General features: G+C 45.5%; 1 protein-coding gene across 1 annotated transcript in view; it reads left to right on the forward strand.

Moving 5' to 3' along the window:
• Nucleotides 1-19,210, forward strand: part of MAP3K15 (mitogen-activated protein kinase kinase kinase 15) — a 119,284-nt gene that overhangs the window by 52,271 nt on the left and 47,803 nt on the right. Inside the window, exon 7 of the mRNA XM_062183153.1 lies at nt 18,684-18,854. Coding sequence (XP_062039137.1) covers nt 18,684-18,854 — 171 coding nt within the window. The remainder of the gene's footprint in view (nt 1-18,683; nt 18,855-19,210) is intronic.

A 19,210-nucleotide genomic window follows, 5' to 3' on the forward strand; every position in this document is an offset into this window, starting at 1 on the left:
AAAGCAGATGCAGGTGATGAGGCTAAGCATGGCAGATGGGACCATGTATCAAAAGGACCCTGGTATATGGAATAAGGACTTGGTAGCATCTCGTAGATGGTGGGACACTAGTGTTAAGCAACAGGATTAGCATTGTGTGATTGGGAATGAGGGTGTTGTCTTTATGTACTAGTATCACGAATTTGCGGTTTGAAATTTCTGGGCTGGATGGAATGTCTGAAACTTGGAAAGTCCTGTCTGGAGACCACAGGTGTCAGAGCTTAAGTGCTAGAGATATTATAGCTAAGATGCTAAAACAAAGAGACCCCAAATGTGATGATTTATATAAGATTGGAACTTGTCTTTCACATAACAGTGTAGAGGTGAGTGGACCAACCTAATGGTACAGCCCTGCTCCAGGAGTTAGTTGTGCAGGGGCTTAGGAAGCAGCCGTTTTGTAGCTCTTTCATCCTCTAGAGTGTTGTCTTCATCTGCAAAACTGAAGCTATGTGGAAAAGAGAAAGAACAGAGGAAGACCAAGACGAGTGTTTTCTTTTTTTTTCATTTATTAAACTTTTATTTAATGAATATAAATTTCCAAAGTACAGCTTATGGATTACAATGGCTTCCCCCTCCCATAACTTCCCTCCCACCCGCCACCCTCCCCTTTCCCACTCCCTTTCCCCTTCCATTCACATCAAGATTCATTTTCAATTCTCTTTATATACAGAAGATCAGTTTAGTATATATTAAGTAAAGATTTCAACAGTTTGCACCCACATAGAAACACAAAGTGAAAAAAATACTGTTGGAGTACTAGTTATAGCACTAAATAACAGTGTACAGCACATTAAAGACAGAGATCCTACATAATGTTTTTTTAAAAATTAATTTTCTATGCCATTTCCAATTTAACACCAGGTTTTTTTTTCATTTCCAATTATCTTTATATACAGAAGATCGATTCAGTATAATTAGTAAAGATCTCATCAGTTTGCACCCACATAGAAACACAAAGTGTAAAAATACTGTTTCAGTACTAGTTGTAGCATCACTGCACGTTAGACAACACATTAAGGACAGATCCCACATGAGATGTTTTCTTTTAAAGCAAGTAGAATTTACACATGCTTCATTAAAAGATTTATTTATTTATTTGAAAGATTGAGAGTGAGAGAGGTCAAGGTCAAGACAGATCAATCTTGGATCTGCTGGTTCAACTCCCCTGATGGCTGCAATGGCCAGGGATGGGTCAAGCTGAAGCCAGGAGCTTCTTCTGGGTCTCCCACGAGGGTTGCAGGGGCCCAAACACTTGGACCATCTTTGCTGCTTTTATAAAGCCTTTAGCGGGGAGCTGGATTCTGAGTAGAGCCGCCAGGACGCGAACCAGTGCCCATATGGAAGATCTGCATTGCGGATGCTGGCTTCACCTGCTACACCACAATGCCAACCACTATACACGCTTCCTCAACTCGCATTCCGCTGGTGAGAACTCAGTTACCTGACGGGAATCTGGGACATGCAGTCCATACAGTCCGTGGCTGGGTAGCCATGTGCCCATTCAAGCTTGGCTGCTATGGAAATGGAGGATAGCTAGGAGTTTGCCACATTAAACCTTAGCAAATCCCAGTTGCCTCACTGTTTTAGTACTACTGCCTCCTTTTGTCCATTGATAACGTGTAGGAAGAGGAGCAACATGGGGTGAGTATCATGAGAACCAGGTCCAGAGACACTCCCTGTGGGGTCTGGCGACTACCTGATGCAGGCATTTGTCGTGTTGACTCATCCAACAGGCCACTCTGGAAGCATATTCAAATGGCCCGAGAGCCAGAGAGTTCTGGCACTTGCTTGTCACGCTTCTGTGGCCAGCATCTTCCTCGGGGAGTGAATAAAGCGAAGGTTGAGGGTGTGCTGAGTTCGAGGACTCCAGCGTCTGATTTCCCAGCTTCAGAGGCTCTGCTTTGCTTTAGCAGGTGTGTTAGGCCACAGAGTGTTGACCAGCCACCAGCAGCATCTGCACAAAAGCAGCAGAACAGGAGCCCGTGGCTTTGGGGTCTCATTACAAGACTGTCTTCTAAATTGAGGTCAGATTTGTAGTTGGTGAAATGAACCATTTGATAAAGAAATGTACATCTGCAAACAACACCTCCATCCCGAGAGAACCTTTCCGTCACCCCAGTAGTTCCCTTGTTCCCCTGTGCAGGCAGTCTTTACCCCTCTATAGGCAAGCACTGTTGCAGCTTCTTCCTCTGCAGGTTAGTTTGCGTCTGGCTTCTTTCCTTCAGCATGGTGTTCATATTCATTTAGGCTGTTGTGTGTGTCAGTAGATCGTTCATTCTCACTGCTCTAGATCATTCCATCGCGTGGGTGTGCCACACTTTATTTATTTAACTGATGATGGACCTTTACGTTATTTCTAGTTTGGGAATAGTAGGAGCAGTGATGCTACAAACATTCTTGTGCATGTTTTTGTACACATATATATATGGACACATTTCTTTACGGTATATGTCCTGTGCATGTGGTAGACACTAGTAAATAATGAGATTTTGATTCCTTCTGGGAGGAGGCTTTAGGGTCTCTAGAAAAGTCTGCCTACTGTCTCCCCAGTGCCCTTGAAATTGACCATCCCCAGGTGGAGAGCATGTTCATGGGTGTAGGGCAGTCTTCACTAAGCCTGAAAAAAGTCTTGGGACTCTGTTCCACTAGCATGGTGGGCTCTGTTTTTAGGAAATCTGACCTATACTTGATTGATGCTTGATTTGTGAAGATTGAGCACATCACCACTATAAGGTTCTTGGGAGAATGCCCACCAGCACTGTGAGTGCTATAAAAAATGGCTTGCTAAATCAGAGAGCTATGTTAGTCACACATCACCATGACTTTTTCTGGGTAGAGGTGGTTGTGGTCAGAGAAGGAAACAGTGGGTTACATCCTTTCTCAAAGGAATGACAGACACACAGGGTTGGTGTGGAAATTTGGTATCGAAGAGCAGTGGGCATGGCAGGATGAGGTGATGCAGTTGGAAGCTGAAGGACTCGGATTGTACGTCTCCTAATAGCTCTTTGCCTCTGAGTCTGAGTGTCTCCTGAAAGACAGTGGCTCCTCATCACAGGCCGGACAGGGTCCTCAGTGCCAAAAACCTCGTCTGCAACACATAGGATTGCAGCCTTTGCTTTGTTTGTGTCCACAATCTGATTTAGTGTCTTAGTTTTGCTTTAGGTTCATCTTAGCCAGCTGTCAGCATCATTGTGGTACAGGGGGACTTCAGAAAGTTTCATGAAAATGGAATTAAAATATCAGTTTATTTTGGTACAAAAATTTTGAAAGCCATGTTTAATTTTTTCATAATAACCATTTTCCATAAACTGTTAGAAGACGCTTTGTGTTCATGGATTTCAAAATTTTTTGTACCCAAATGAAGCTTTAATTCTGTTTTCCATGACCTTTTTTTAAAAAAAGGTTTGTTTTATTTATTTCAAAAGTAGAGTTATAGGGACACAGGCAGGGAGATCTTCCATCTGCTAGTTCATTCCCCAAGTGGCCACAACAGCCAAGTCTGGGCCAGGCTGAAGCCAGGAGCTTCTTGCAGGTCTCCCATGTGAATGCAGGGGCCCAAGCACTTAGGCCATCCTTCACTGCTTTCCCAAGCACATCAGTGGGTGGCTGGATTGGAAGTGGAGCAGCTGGGGCTCGAGCCAGCACCCAGTGTATGGGATGCCGGCATCGCAAAAGGTGGCTTAACTTGCTACATCACAGCACTGGCCCCCTCCATGACCTTTTAAAAAAGCACCCTCCTGGGATTTTGTCATGATGTATAGTGCTGGGGAAGTTCCTGGGGTTACCTTGTACCTATAAAGGGAAAATTAGTGATGTACAAACAATTTTTCGTGCATTACAGTTGATGTTTCGCTGTTAGGAAGTGGAGCAAATTATGACCTAAATTTGTTATTAAAGGTTGGCGATGATGAATGATATTTGACCTTCAATGGCAAGGGCTCCCTGTTTGTGCAAAAGTTTGGTTCAGCCAGTGGGGCTTCTGATGATCTTCCACTTTGCTGCATTTAGAAACCCATTCAAAGCTACTTGGTTGCTGCTGAGTAGTTGAAGTGCTTGCCTCTCGGTGGCCTTGGACTGCTTTGTGAAAGATTTCTATTTGCTGCTGCTTTTACAGACAGGCCTTTTTTCTACATACCCTGATGCAGTCAGTATTTTCACCAGGCATCTAGCTAGTGAGCAGAAATCTGGTTCAGATGAAAACTATCGGAATCGAAGGCCCAGATGAGAACCTGAACGTGTCCTGTCACAAAATAAAAGACAATGCACTCATCTTCCGCTTCCTGTGTCTTCGGGTCAGGACCCATGCCCAGCAAAATTGACTTTATTGGACTCCTCAGCAGGTGAAGGGGAAACTGGACACGCGCCACATTTGTTGGACTGTCTCGTGTTGTCGTTCCATAAATAAAGGGAGCAATAGAGAGGGGAAGATACTGGGACCTTAGGAATGTGTCTGGGGATAGCAGATGGGTGTGACCAAACCCAGCTCGTGCCGGTGGGGAGGGAAGCTGGTTCCAGGACCCAAAGCAGTCACTTGAGCCGGGTCAGTGCTCAAGTCGAGGGAGGGCCACATGTCCCCGGAGGGTGGTGTGGGCTCCCCCGTCACCATAGCCTGCAGACTCCTTTTGGCTCTTCCGTTTGTGTCCACAGTTGAATTTTGCTGTCTTCATTACTATGCGAACCTAATATCCATTCCTTATTACCTGCTTGTCAGAATTAGAAAAATACTGACATCTTTCTGCTCTGATAGCATGCTGTCTCCGGGTACCTTTTTTTTTTTTTTGGACAGGCAGAGTGGACAGTGAGAGAGAGGAATGTCTTCCTTTTTGCCATTGGTTCACCCTCCAATGGCTGCTGTGGCCGGCGCATTGCGCTGATCCGAAGCCAGGAGCCAGGTGCTTCTCCTGGTCTCCCATGTGGGTGCAGGGCCCAAGGACTTGGCCATCCTCCACTGCCTTCCCGGGCCACAGCAGAGAGCTGGCCTGGAAGAGGGGCAACCGGGATAGAATCCGGCGCCCCGACCGGGACTAGAACCCGGTGTGCCGGCGCCGCAAGGCGGAGGATTAGCCTGTTAAGCCACGGCGCCGGCCCCGGGTACCTTTTTAAAAGCTTGTTGCATGAAGAAGGATAAATATTTGTTGCAGTTTTCCCAGTAGTGAAGAGAAGCCCAGATCCGCCCACTCAGAAGGAATCATCCAGTGTAGACGCTTCAGTTTAGAGGTGGTGAAGAAAGGAAGGCGAGAGTGTAAAATACAGCAGCAGGTCAGCAGGAGGCTTGGACCACAGTGCCCACATTTTGCTACAGGGTGAGACATACGCCAGTCTTTAAAGCTGAAGTTAATAATACCATGGAATAATCAAGTAAAGTGGACCTAACAAGCTTTAGCTTACATTTTGTTTGCCTGAGGAACAACCAAAACAAGCCATGGGGCTTCACTTGAAATTGTTGGGCCATCCATTTATCTGTCCTGATTTGCTATATGTGAAGAGGGTGTTGGATGGTTGCTGAATATTGTGGTTACTTTGATAATATGTGCTTTCCTTGTACCCGTTAACCAACCCTCTGTCGCCCGTTCTAGCCCCTAGCAACCACCCTTCTACTTCCTGCCTCGGTGAGTTTGACCACTTTAGCTGTCCCATTTAAGTGGAATTATACAGCAGTTGTGTTTTTGTGACTGCCTTGTTTTGTCTTTAAAGTCCATCCATGTAGTATCATGATTTTCTTCCTTTTCAAGGCTGAATAATATTCCTGTATGTGTGTATGCTACATTTTATTTATTCATCCTTGGATAGACATGTTGCTTCCCTCTCTTGGCTATAGGTGTGCAAGTATTACTTCAAGGTCCTACTTAGAACTCTTTCGGGTATATACCCAGAAGTATAATCGCTAGATCATATGGTAGTTCTAGTTTTAGTCTTTCAGGAATTTTCTGGGGTTGGCGCTGTGGCTCACTTGGTTAATCCTCCACCTGCGGTGCTGACATCCCATACGGGCGCCGGGTTCTAGTCCCAGTTGCTCCTCTTCCAGTCCAGCTCTCTGCTGTGACCCAGGAGTGCAATGGAGGATGGCCCAAGTGCTTGGGCCCTGCACCCACATGGGAGACCAGGAGGAAGCTCCTGGATTTGGATTGGCACAGCTCCGGCCGTGGCGGACATTTAGGGGGTGAACCAATGGAAGGAAGACCTTTCTCTCTGTCTCTCTCTCTCACTGTCTAACTCTGTCAAATCAAACAAAAAAAAATCTGTATTTTCCATAGTGGCAGCACCGTTTTACATTCTTTTTTTAATATTTATGTATTCATTTCAAAGGTAGAGTTACTGAGAGGCAGAGGCAGAGAGAGATGGCCCCAGTGGCTGCAATGGCCAGAGCTGAGCCGAACCGGAGCCTGGAGCTTCTTCTGGGTCTCCCACTTGGGTACAGGGGCCCAAGGACTTGGCCATCTTCTACTACTTTCCGAGGCCGTAGCAGAGAGCTGGATCAGAAGTGGACCAGCCAAGTCTTGAACCAGCACCCACAGGGGAATACCAGCACTGCGGGGGGTGGCTTTACCTGCTATGCCACAGCACCGACCCCACCATTTTACATTCTTACCAGTAGTGTATGATGTCTTAAATCCTCACCTACACTTACTTTTTTCCTTTTTTTTCTTTTCTTTTTTCTTTTTTTTTTTTTTTTGTTACAGCCAGCCTAATGAGCATGAGTTCGCATCTCATTATAGTTTCCATTTTCCTGATGATTAGTGATGTGGAACATCTTTTCGTTTGCTTATTGGCTATTTGTGTATCATCCTTGGAGAAAGATTTATGTCAGTCCTCTGTCATTTTGAAAAAAAAGATTTATTTATTTATTCGAAAGGCAGAGTTAGAGGGAGAGACAGATTTTCCATCCACTGATTCACTCCCCAAATTACCACAATGGCCAGAGCTGTGCTGATCCAAAGCCAGGAGCCAAGAGCTTCCTCCAGGTCTCCCATGTGGGTGCAGGGGCCCAAGCACTTGGGCCATCTTCTACTGCTTTCCCAGGCATGTAAGCAGGGAGCTGGATTGGAAATGGAGCAGCTGGGACTCGAATTGATGTATTATGGGTAGTGGCAGCTTTACTTGCTGTACCACAGTGCTGGCCCCCTCTGCCCATTTTACAATACCATTATTTGATTTTCTCTTTTTGTCATTGAGTTTAAAAAATTCTTTATATATTTTAGGTATTAGTCCCTGATAAGATTCATGATTTATAAATATTTTCTCCTATTCCATAGGTTGTCTTTTCACCATGATTATGTCCTTTGATGCACAGAAATGTCTGAGTTTGATGTAGTCCTATTTGGTTTTGCTTTGTTGCCTGTCCTTTCAAAGTCATATCATATCCTTAGCTTCTGAGCAGTGGTTTTGCCAATAGGACCTGTGACCTTTTTGAAAAAATACTTACCAGAAGGTCTGACCACTTGTTTCTGTCCTCGTCACTCCACACATTGTCTTCCTTTCCTGTCGCCTTCCGTCTTCAGTCCGCTCCTGCTTGTCCTCCTCCTCTTGCTCACTGGCTTATTTATGTGTGGATGGAAGGGCCGTACAGAAAGGAGAGAGCTCATGAGGGGTAAATGAAGTTAATGGGTAATTAAACTATAATCACACGTGTGTATGTGTTACACACACTTGAACTTAGATACGTGAACTTTCTTCAGACTCATTACACCGCAAGGCACTGCAGTTATTTTGATAGTGCTATCATTATGCAGAATATTACTGTGTCAGTGGGGAGAAGGCTTTTTTTTTCCTTTGGAATTGCCTTAGGAGCCAGCTTATAAGGCTCATAGGAAATCTAATATCATTCCCGTGGGTTTTGAAGACAGATTGGAGTTTGAATTCCAGCACTTGAATTTAAGTGTTATGGCTTTAGTCAAGCCATTTAACCTCCCAAAGCATTAGCTTTCTCATTTATAAAATGGGATACGAACGTCTACCATGTAGTGAGTACAGACTGAGTATGCCTTCTGCAAAATGCTTGGGGCCAGAGTTGCTGAATCCAGAGTTTTTGGATTTCGGAGTATTTGTATAGACTTCCAAGTGAACATTCCTAATCTGAAATCTAAAATGTCCCAGAACCTAAAACCTATTGAGCACAGATGTGATGCTCCAAAAATTTGGGATTTGGAAACATTTCAGATTTCAGGTTTTGGAATTAGGGATGCTCAATCTGTATTACTGGGCATACTCCTAACATGACCTGGTCTGTCGACTGAGACCATTGCTTTATAGGGAAGCGTTCTGAGATGTGGAAAGAGCACATAGTTTTGACATTTGATTCACTTATCAGGTGAGCAATCCAATGTTGACATGATAAACTTCCCGCTGAGGTTTCCCATCTGTAAGCAGGGGTGGTGAGGATTAAATAGGGAAGCCATATGCAGATGGGACTGCACAGCCCTGGATACTAGAAGGCAGTTCATAAAGGATGGGTCCCCTCTCCATTTAATCCCCGTTTACACTCCGTAATTAGAGTCTGCAGGAATTGTGGTTGTTTAAAGTAGGCAAGAGAAACCACTTGTAATTTAATCCAAAAGTTACCCGTAGCTCATAACTGACCATGAATTTTCCAGGGAGTGTTTAACTTTGTAATGGTTTGAGAAATGTTTCAAAACCACTCTGCTATTTTATATAAAAAAATGGATCAGAATGCTGTGAAACAAATAAGGGTAGTGAGAATTAATGAGTGGTTTTAAGGATTAAATAAGAATATCATAAGTAAAAAAAAATTGCATAATGCCTGGCATGTATAAAATGCTGAATAAGTGTTAAGGGCCCTTCCTCCCCTCCCCCCCCAAAAAAAAATCCCAGTTATTTTTAATGATAATGAACCAGAAACTATGCTATGGCCAACTTTTCTGTCAGCTTAAGAAAACAGAATATTGAAGGAGTTGACAATAATAAAACTTAAATATAATTATGAAAGGAATTTTGAGGAGAATTTTTTTCCCTACCTGACATCAAATTTACCATCAAAGGGACCAGCCCCGTGGCATAGTGGGTAAAGTTTCTGCCTGTAGTGCTGGCATCCCATATGGGTGCTGTTCTCAGTACCAGCTGCTCCACTTCCGATCCAGCTCCCTGCTAATGTGCCTGGGAAAGCAGCAGAGGATGGCCCAAGTGCTTGGGCCCCTGCAGCTGCATACGAGACCTGGAAGAAGCTCCTGGCTTCGGATTGGCCCGGCTCTGGCTGTTGCAGCCATTTGGGGAGTAAACCAGAGTATGGAAGATCTTTGCCTCCCTCTCTCTCCCCATAACTCTGCCTTTCAAATAAAATAATTTTTTTAAAAAAATTTCCATCAGTGAGATTTAAGAATAGTTTGTTTTTATCATACATATTCCTTTTTTTGGAAAAAAAATGCTTTCTGGTGGTTTGAGTTATTTCTCCACATAACATTAAGGTGAGATCCAGTGTATCAGTTGAAGACAAAAGGGCCAGGAATTCATTTGTAACACCTTTTGTCACACAGAATAAACCATTAGTTCTTAACCATTCCTGTAGAAAGTCCTGATCAGTGTGGGTTGCTACTGAGGCCTCCACTTGGCACTCTGAATAAATGGCATGTAGACATTCCGTTACATGAATTCTGAAGTCCCATTTGCCATATTGAATGTAGAAGACCAAACTGGTAGTCCAGGAGACACAAAACCTGGAAGAGCTTTCTTCTCACCCTCTGCCTGAAGATGTTGAAAAAAATGAGGACAAGCCACAGTTCCATTTAGGAAACATTCCTTGAGAGTTTCTTGTAGATTTGGTCTCCTGTGCCTTAGACTATATATTGAAAAACTTTACATGGGTTCATTCTTGTCACCGTTGCCCTTAAGATGGGGACATGGAGCAGGAGAAACAGGGAGAAAGCTTTTCCCATTTCCCTGGAAAAATTCCTGAAGACACACCAGGGCCACCAAATCAAAGTAGGCTCTTCGCATTATCCAAAGTACTTGGCTGGTGTTTCCCTTCAACTTCAGAATAGCCGTGTTTGAGTGTGTGTGACTCAATGGAGTGCACCCCAGCTCTTACGTAAGCAATGGGAAGCGCCCACTCTGAGACCGGTGCTTGGGAAGAAAGGCTCCTGGGAGTTGGGCTGGGTAGCCCCGCTCCCCTGCTGTCCTGCCCCTCCCGGGGCCGTGTTCTCGAGCTGCCCTCACCTGCCCTCAGTCTGAAGAGCCGCAGGCTGTCCTCATCTCCTTCCTTACCTGACTGACTCTCCGATGCTCCCAGGTCTGCTTGGCATGGACCGTTCCGAGAGAGGTGGGTGTCGCTCAGAAGACCAAGTCGAGGAACTGTAGCCCTGATACTCCTTCTTCTCCCACCTGCTGTTTTCCTTCAGAGCTCACGTTTCTGTGTTGACTTGCTTAATACCCAGCGTCCCTCTCACTAGACTGTAAGCCTCAGGTGGAGGCAGGTGCTGTGATGTTTATAGGCTGTTACATACCATAGGCTTAGAACACTAGGCCACCTACATGGTGGGTGCTCAGTAAGTGCTTACTGAACAGGTTCACAAATGACTGGATAGTCTACTGTCAGGTATGTTCCCGGTTGCAGGGGGGCCTCAGTCTAGAGGTGGAAGAGATCCATATCATGAGTGTCTGGGTGCTGCCGGTTAAGGGCTTGGCAGTAGAAGGAGAATCTGTTGTATTTTCCTATTGATAGGTAAGCCTATGCCTAATAGTATCTCAGTCATACATACTCATTGTATGTAGAAAGAAAAACCTAAGTGCTGGTATGCAAACGTAATGGTTGGAGTACACCATGGCCCCAGTGGGGAGTTGCTACCAGTGGAGGGCTGCTTAGACTAGATCAGAGTCAGCGGTGATGGCAGTCTTCCTCGTGTGGGATCCTGAAGGTCCACAGAACACGGGATTCGACACAGACTCGGCGGAGTGGGTCTCCCCGACCGAGGAAAGGCATTCCTCTTAGTGTTGTTGACTTGCGCATGAGTCACGGGTGGGTAATGGTGTAACAGCCCCCACAGTGTCAGCTTCCCTCCACGGAAGTTTCTTCACACTCAGGCAACAGTCCAATGTGAGTGTCTCCTGCTTGGGCAGTCTCTTCCTCAGGTGTTTGCTTGGTGACCCGGACTGTTTCTGTCTTGGGTCTGTGCCCTCTCTTGAATCCTCAGGTCCAAGATCTGAAGAGGGAGAGCTTGGTGAGATTCAATGGAAGGTTTGTGTGCTTTGTCACAGCTTTATCGAGATAGAATTCCTGTACCATACAGTTGACTCAAAAGTATGCAAGTCAGGCCAGCACTTTGGTGTGGTAGGTAAAACTGCCGTCTGTGATGCCAGCATCCCATATAGACTGTGCTTCGAGTCTTGGCCATTTCACTTCTGATCCAGCTTCCTGCTAATTGCTTGGGAAAGCAGCAGAAGATGGCCCAAGTGCTTGGGCTCCTGCTACCCATGTGGGAGACCCTGAAGAAGCTCCTGGCTTTGGCTTGGCCCAGCCCTGGCTGTTGCTGCCATCTGGGGAGTAAACCAGTGGGTGGGAGATCTCTGTCTCTCCTTCTCTCTCTGTAATTCTTTCAAATAAATAAAAGTTTTAAAAATGTACAATTCCGTGGTTCTTAGTGTAGTCATGATCATCAATGCAATCAATTTTAGGACATTTTCATCTCCCCTTCTCCCCAAAAAATGTACCTTACCAACCACCCCCTTCCCAGTTTGTAGTCCTCCTCTCCATCGGTAAGCAACTACCAATATGTTTTGACCATACGTTAGTAGTTCCTCCCTTTTCCCTCACTTCACTCTCTAGCCCTAGGAAGCCACGAGTCTTTTTTCTGTTTCTGTGGTGGTAGCTATTTGGGACATTCTGTATCAGGGGCTCCTGTGATATGTGTTCTCTTGCATCTGGCTTTTTTCACTTGATGTAGTGTTGTAAGCATCTATCCATGTTGTAGTGTGCATCAGTACTTCATCCCCTGTTACTGCTGAATGACATGCCACTGTATGGACAGACTGCACTTTTACCGATCCATCAATTGATAGAAACTTGGGTGCTTTCCCCATTTTGACTGTGCCAGAGCCTAAGTGACAAAGGCCTAAGTGACTAGCCCAGGATTGAGAGGAGTAGTAAATAGTGTGACAATAACCAGAACCTAGCTTGGTATGATTCTCAGTCCAGTGTTGTATTTTTTTTAAACGATTGATTGATTGATTTGAAAGGCAGAATTACAGAAAGAGAAGGAGAGGCAGAGAGAGTGAGTCTTCCATTTGCTGATTCAGTCTCCAATTGATCACAGTGGCTGGAGCTGAGCTGATCTGAAGCCAGGAGCCAGGAGCTTCTCCCGGGTCTCCCATGTGGGTTCAGGGGCCCAAGGACTTGGGCCATCTTCTACTGCTTTCCCAGGCCACAGCAGAGAGCTGAACTGGAAGTGGAGCAGCCAAGACTCGAACTTGTGCCCATTTGGGATGCCAGCACTGCAGGCAGTGGCTTTACCCACTATGCCACAGTGCCGGCCCCAGTGTTTTGTTTTTATTCTGTGCATTTGGTTGTATAAATAATATGTTTACATTTTTGTTGGAAAAAATGGAGACATTTAAAACAATTGTGCCTCTGAACTGTGTTCTCTGATAGCACTCATATTGCACAAGTGACTTGTCAGGTCAGTTTGGTGTCTGCCCTGTGGTCCTGCTCAGTTGGGCATTCATTCACCACACAGCCATGGAGCACCCGCCACGTTCCAGATCCAGTCCTGTGCCGTGGAACACCGCAGTAAATAGACTCGGCCAGAAACTCTGCTCTGTTGGAGCTTGCATTCTGAAATGGAAGGGAGACAACATGAAATAAGCAAAGTGATTAGACTAGGTTATGATAATAGGACCAGTGGGATGGGAAGGTTGTCATTTTAAGTTTGGTGCTCAGGGAAGACTTCACTTGACAGTGATGTGGGGAAAGTACCAGAAAGAGGCAAAGGAGCTGTGTCAGTGGATGGGACAACCATCCAGACTGGGAGATCAGCATGCGGAATGGCACAGAGGCACCAGTGCTGTGGTGTAGCAGGTTAAGCCATTATCTACAGTGCCAGCATCCCATATGGGCACCAGTTCAAGTCCTGACTGCTATACTTATGATCTAGTTCCCTGCTATTGTGCCTGGGAAAGCAGCGGAGAGTAGCCCAGGTGTTTGGGCCCTTGTACCGCATGGGAGACCCGGAAGAAGCTCCTGGCTTTGGCTCAGCCCCACCCTGGTTGTTGTTGCCATTTGGGGAGTGAACCAGCGGATGGAAGATTCTCTCTCTTTCAAATAAATAAATAAATAAATGTTTTTTAAAATAGCTAAGAGGTTTGTATAGCTTGAGCAGAGGAGGTAGTGGGTTGGGGGTGTGGTGGATAGTTAGAGAGAGAACTAGAAGCCAGATCTTGTAGAGCCTTGTGGACCATTGAAACGATCAGTGTGTGTTCAAAGATGGGAGCCACTGGAGAGTTTTGAGTAGAAGAATGCCATGATCTGAGTTCCTTTGTAACAGCATCACTCTGACTTCTGAGTGGCCAATAGTTTCTAGGGAGCATTAAGTTTATAGGCCAATAGTTTCTAGGGAACAACAAATGGTGCTGGTTTGGATCAGCACGGTAACAGTAGGAGTCATGAGGAACAGGCCAGCTTTGGAAATGGCTTGAAATCCACCAGCATCTGCAGATTGAATAAGGGGTATTAGAAGAATCAAGTATGATTTCCAAGATTTTGGTCTGAGTAACAGGATTGGAAGCAAGAGGGGAAGACTCTGCTAAGAACAGATTTAATGGGAAGATCAGGAGTTTGATTTTGATTTTTTTGCTATGTTAAATTAGATGTGAAGTAGACAGCTGGAGAGGCCTGTACTGAAGATAAAGATGTGGGCATCGTCAGAATATAGATGATTTGAAAAATGATGGCGTTGGATGATATCACCAAAGGATCTAGCATAGTTACTAGTCTCGAGGAAAAAGTCCGAGGGTTGTGCTGAAGGACACTCTGGTGCTAAGAGATCAGAGAGATGGCTAGGAACCAGAAAGACAGGTAGGAGGAAAATCGGGCAAGCATGATGTCCTGCAGATCAGCTGAGGAAGATAGTCCCAGGAGGAGGGAGTGCACACACAGGTCAGATGCATGTGTATAGGATTAGGGCTGAGACTGCATCAGTGGATTTAGCAAGTGATGCAGGCCCACGGAATTGGAATGCACGGGATAAGAAGCACGGAGGTGTTGGTCTTCCCTGCAGAGATTCGGATTTAACTGGTCTGGTGTGCAGCCTAGAGCCCAGGGTTTTTAAAGCTCCCAGATGATTCTAATATACAGCCAGTGTTGAGACCCACTGTCACAGTTTTCCTTCTCTTTATTATGAAATAGTCTTATTGCCAGAAACAGATGTCCCTGGCTGATTAAACATGGGAGTTTTGATCTGTAGGCCTGTGGCTGGATGCCTTGGGATCTGAAAATGATAAGCAGATCAGAAAGCTGATTGTTAACCGCTGAAGGGATTAGCGATTTAGCACCTGTCTTCAAGAGGCTGTTACGCTGAAAATCTCTTTGCTTTTTCATTTTTTTCAAATGCTTGATTTTTGTTTGGTTTATACTCAAAAGGCCTTTTGTTTTGAGAAATGAGGGTAAGTTTAAAGTTAATGAAACAATTTTAAGAGAAATCTTAATGTGACTGGTCCCAAAAAAATGAGCCACAGATAAGCCAATGTGAAATCACACCAATAATTCAGCATTTAAGTACATTCTTTTCAGACTCTTGAATATTTCACACCTCAGAGGTTGGCTAATAACAGGTATATAAATTTTGTACTGCATTAAAGTCTTAATCTTGGCCGGCGCCGTGGCTTAACAGGCTAATCCTCCGCCTTGCGGCGCCAGCACACCGGGTTCTAGTCCCGGTTGGGGTGCCGGATTCTATCCCGGTTGCCCCTCTTCCAGGCCAGCTCTCTGCTATGGCCCGGGAAGGCAGTGGAGGATGGCCCAAGTGCTTGGGCCCTGCACCCGCATTGGAGACCAGGAGAAGCACCTGGCTCCTGGCTTCGGATCCGCGAGATGCGCCGGCCGAAGCGGCCATTGGAGGGTGAACCAATGGCAAAAAGGAAGACCCTTCTCTCTGTCTCTCTCTCACTATCCACTCTGCCTGTCAAAAAAAAAAGTCTTAATCTTTTTTACTTCTCTCTGTAGACATTAGGAATTATTTAAATGCTTTAGTAAATTTGAGTTATATTGGTGTCTGTTGGCTTTTAAAAATTAAAAGGTATCCTGGGTGGGTTGTGGTATAAAAAAAAAATCCAGTTTGTAAACTGGCTAAATTGGATTCTGTATGGAAGAGGAAAGATCAAAAATACTGGAATAGGACAAAAGTAGAAAATGGAAAAAACTCCGAGTCAAATTAAAGGCTTAATTTTTGCAGACTTGCAGAAGATCACTAAGCATCTAGATGATCTCTTCTCAACCTGGGCTGAGTTCCCTAACAGAGTGAGCTGGAATGCCTTACAACATCCACTGTGTGAATGAATGAGTCCCTGTCATCCCTCTAGAACGGGGTTATCCATGGACCATCCTTGGGAGAATGGAGAAAATCCTCACTGAAATAATCAAATAATGTTCTGGCAGGCTTAATTCCATCGTAGAACTCCAGTCAAGAAAGGCTGTTTTACCTCCCTTTCAGACCAAAGGGAAAGAAAGTTTTAAAGTGAGAATATAATTTTCCCATGGGCATTGTCTACCTTAGAAAAACTACTACAGAACATGCCTGTGACTATAGAATTGTAGTTCAGGCCACCGAAGATTAGAGATGGGACACAGGCACTCCCTTGACTTGCATCCTCTGGTCTGCTTTAACACAAACCAGGAGGAAAAGAAAGCTAGGCATCAGAAGCAATGGGTGGCAGGCCTATTAATGGCTGATCTGTACAGTGATCTGCCCTCAAGGAGACCCAACAGGCCAGTCCACTGCAGTGGCTTTCAATGTGGTAAGCCTGGGCTTCAGCAGAAGTCAGCTTGTGAAGAGCCCTGGCAGCTCTGCCAAGAGTTGGATCACAGGAAATGGACCTGCCCTGGAGTCGAAGGATGCCCAGGTCAGAGCCACAGATCTTATTGGCTCTAAGCTGAAAAGCCCTTCACTCAGCCCAACTTCCAAAGTGACCACTGCAGCTGAGGGTGTGGTCAAGTAGGGTCAGCAACATTGCAGGCAGAACTGTAAATTTCCTGTTAGAGATGCCCCCTGCCTTTACCTGGCCAGCTCTCCTCCCAGGCCAGCCAAGTAATGAGAGTCAACAGAGTGCCTTCCCCTAGGAGGTTCACACCTCCCTTAGGATATACCCCATGTGAAGAGATAGATAGGTCTGGGCCTCTTAACTTACAAGGCCTAAAGCCCACCAGATTATTATCAAGCCCCTTCTGTCAGGTTCTATTTGCCTCTCAATCAGAAAACTTAATTGTAGCTTAGACAGCACCTTTCTTAGTTCCTCTAATAATGACTCTGTCCTTTGTTCTAGACCCTGTCTAGCGCACTTGGGCCTCATTCCTTTGTAATCATAACCTCTACTCTACCACCAATGGCTCTACTCCCAACATGTGTGTACTGATGATCCTCTTCCCCACTTAATGCTGTATAATTGTTCAAACCTGGTAAATGCCACTCTTAGGATCATTGGTTACTATCCTCACCCTGTCTTTTATGACCTTGTCTAAATATGATCAGAGTCGGCAAACTTGGAAGGCTTCCATAGCCTTGGCAACTCATGACAAGAGCCTAGGGTGGTTACTGGTGCCATAAACTAGAGTGTCAATTTGTTTGGTCAACAACAGGAGCCACTGTGCACTTGCTCCTCATGTGGGATCTCTGTCTTTAATGTGCTGTACATTTTGATTTAATGCTATAACTAGTACTCAAACAGTATGTTTCACTTTGTGTTTCTATGTGGGTGCAAACTGTTGAAATCTTTATATTAAATTGATCTTCTGTATATAAAGAGAATTGAAAATGAATCTTGATGTGAATGGAAGGGGAGAGGGAGCGGGAGAGGGGAGGGTTGCGGGTGGGAGGGAAGTTATGGGGGGGGGAAGCCATTGTAATCCATAAGCTGTACACTGGAAATTTATATTCATTAAATAAAAGTTTAAAAACATAAAAAAGAAAGGCTGTTTTAGCAAGGTTGGCACTGTGGTGCAGCGGGTTAAGCCTCCACCTGCAGTGCTGGCATCCCATATGGGTGCCAGTTCGAGTCCCGGCTGCTCCACTTCCAATCCAGCTCTCTGATAATGCACCTGGGAAAGCAGTAGAAGATGGCCCAAGTGCTTGGGCCCCTGCACCCATGTGGGGGACCCAGAAGAAGCTCTTGGTTTTAGTCTGGCCCTGCCCTGGCCATTGTGGCCGTTTGGGGAGTGAACCAGCAGATGGAAAATCTCCTCTCTGTCTTTCCCTTTTTCTCTGTAACTCGGACTTTCAAATGAATAAATACATCTTTTTTAAAAAAAAGGCTGTTTTAGGTACTAATCAGTCTTTTTTTTTAAAGATTTATTTCGTTTATTTGAAAGACAGAGTTACAGAGAGATAGAGGTCTTCAAGCTGCTGGTTCACTCCCTAGATGGCCACAATGGCCAGAGCTGCACCGATCTGAAGCCAGGAGCCGGGAGCTTCTTCGGGGTCTCCCACGTGGGTGCAGGGGCTCATGGACTTGGGCCATCTTGTACTGCTTTCCCAGGCCATAGCAGAGAGCTAGATTGGAAGAGGAGCAGCCGGGACTAGAATCAGCGCCCATATGAGATGCCAGTGCTTCAGGCCAGGGCTTTAACCCACTGCACCCCAGCACTGGCCCCGGTACTGATCTGTCTTTTGAGATACATGAATGTGTCCCCAGGAAAGAAAGTGTAAAAGGGCATCTTGTAAAAATGATCCAGAAATTAAGAATAATCTCTTTATGTATTTATTAGAGTAGATATCAATAAAATATACACATGACTGCCTTGTACAAGAGTACTTCAAAAAGCTTATGTAATTAAAAGTGTTTATTTTGGTGCAGAAGATATTTGAAGTCCACGCATAAGAAAATGTTTATTTTTTGAAAGAGTTATAGAGAGAGAGAGAGAGAAACAGAGAGAGAGAGATCGTCCATCTACTGGTTCACTCCCCAAATGGCTGCAACAGCTGACACTGTGCCAGACTGAAGCCGGGAGCCTGGAACTCTATCCAGTTTTCCCACATGGGTTGGCAGGGGCCCAATCACTTGGGCTGTTCTGCACTGCTTTCCTGCTTTCCCAGGCACATTAGCAGCGAGCTGGATGGCAAGTGGAGCAGCCAGGATTGGAACCAGCGCTCATAGGATGCCAGCGTCGCAGGTGGAGGCTTAACCTGCTGTGCCACAATGCCACTCCCTGGCTGACATGACTCTTAAAGCTTATTATTTTTTTGCTCTTGTCTAATTTTTTTCCTTATGATTTGTCAAAGGTGGGATCGTTTAGAGAGTAAGTGTAGTTGTATGAGACTGACTGGTGTGCAGCTTCAGCGGCTGTTACATTGGAACCTGGACAATGAAATATCGAGAATAGTTTTTCTGCTGCAGGCCAGCATCACTGGACTCGGTCATTCAGCAGAACGAACGTGCACACACTCCTCTCTGTAGACTCCGACGTTCACACTGTCCCGCTGTGTCTTTCACAGGAGAAATGACCCAGGGGACCGGGAGAGGGCTCTTCAGGTGATGCTGCAGGTTCTACAGAGCTGTGACTGCCCAGGTCCTGACATGTTCTGCTTGTGTGGGAGGATCTACAAGGACATCTTCCTGGACTCTGACTGCAGGGATATCAACAGCCGAGACTGCGCCATTGAGTGGTAAACCTTCAGTCTGGCCAGAGCGCACACCTGCTAAAGGCCAGAATTACAAGGACCCAGATCTTCTCCCTGTGTGTATGTGTGTGCCTGTCTACTGGCAGTGCGAAGTAAGCGTGTTCTGGGAGCTTCCAGATTCCCTTGTCTGGGAGAAATCAGTAGAAAAGCCTTCTCCTACGGATCGCACTCTTCCCATTGAGTCCACTTGTGTATGGAGCAAGGAGGAGGCTCAGCATGCTCCTTGCCAGCCACCCTTCCAGACTCTTCTCGACTACCAGCCATGCATGACATTCGTTCATTCTTTGATTCCCCACGTGTGTACTGAGGGCTTCCTGTGGTGGCATAGATACGACAGGCCT

The sequence above is a fragment of the Lepus europaeus genome, chromosome X, assembly GCF_033115175.1.
Source record: "Lepus europaeus isolate LE1 chromosome X, mLepTim1.pri, whole genome shotgun sequence".
NCBI lineage: Eukaryota > Metazoa > Chordata > Mammalia > Lagomorpha > Leporidae > Lepus > Lepus europaeus.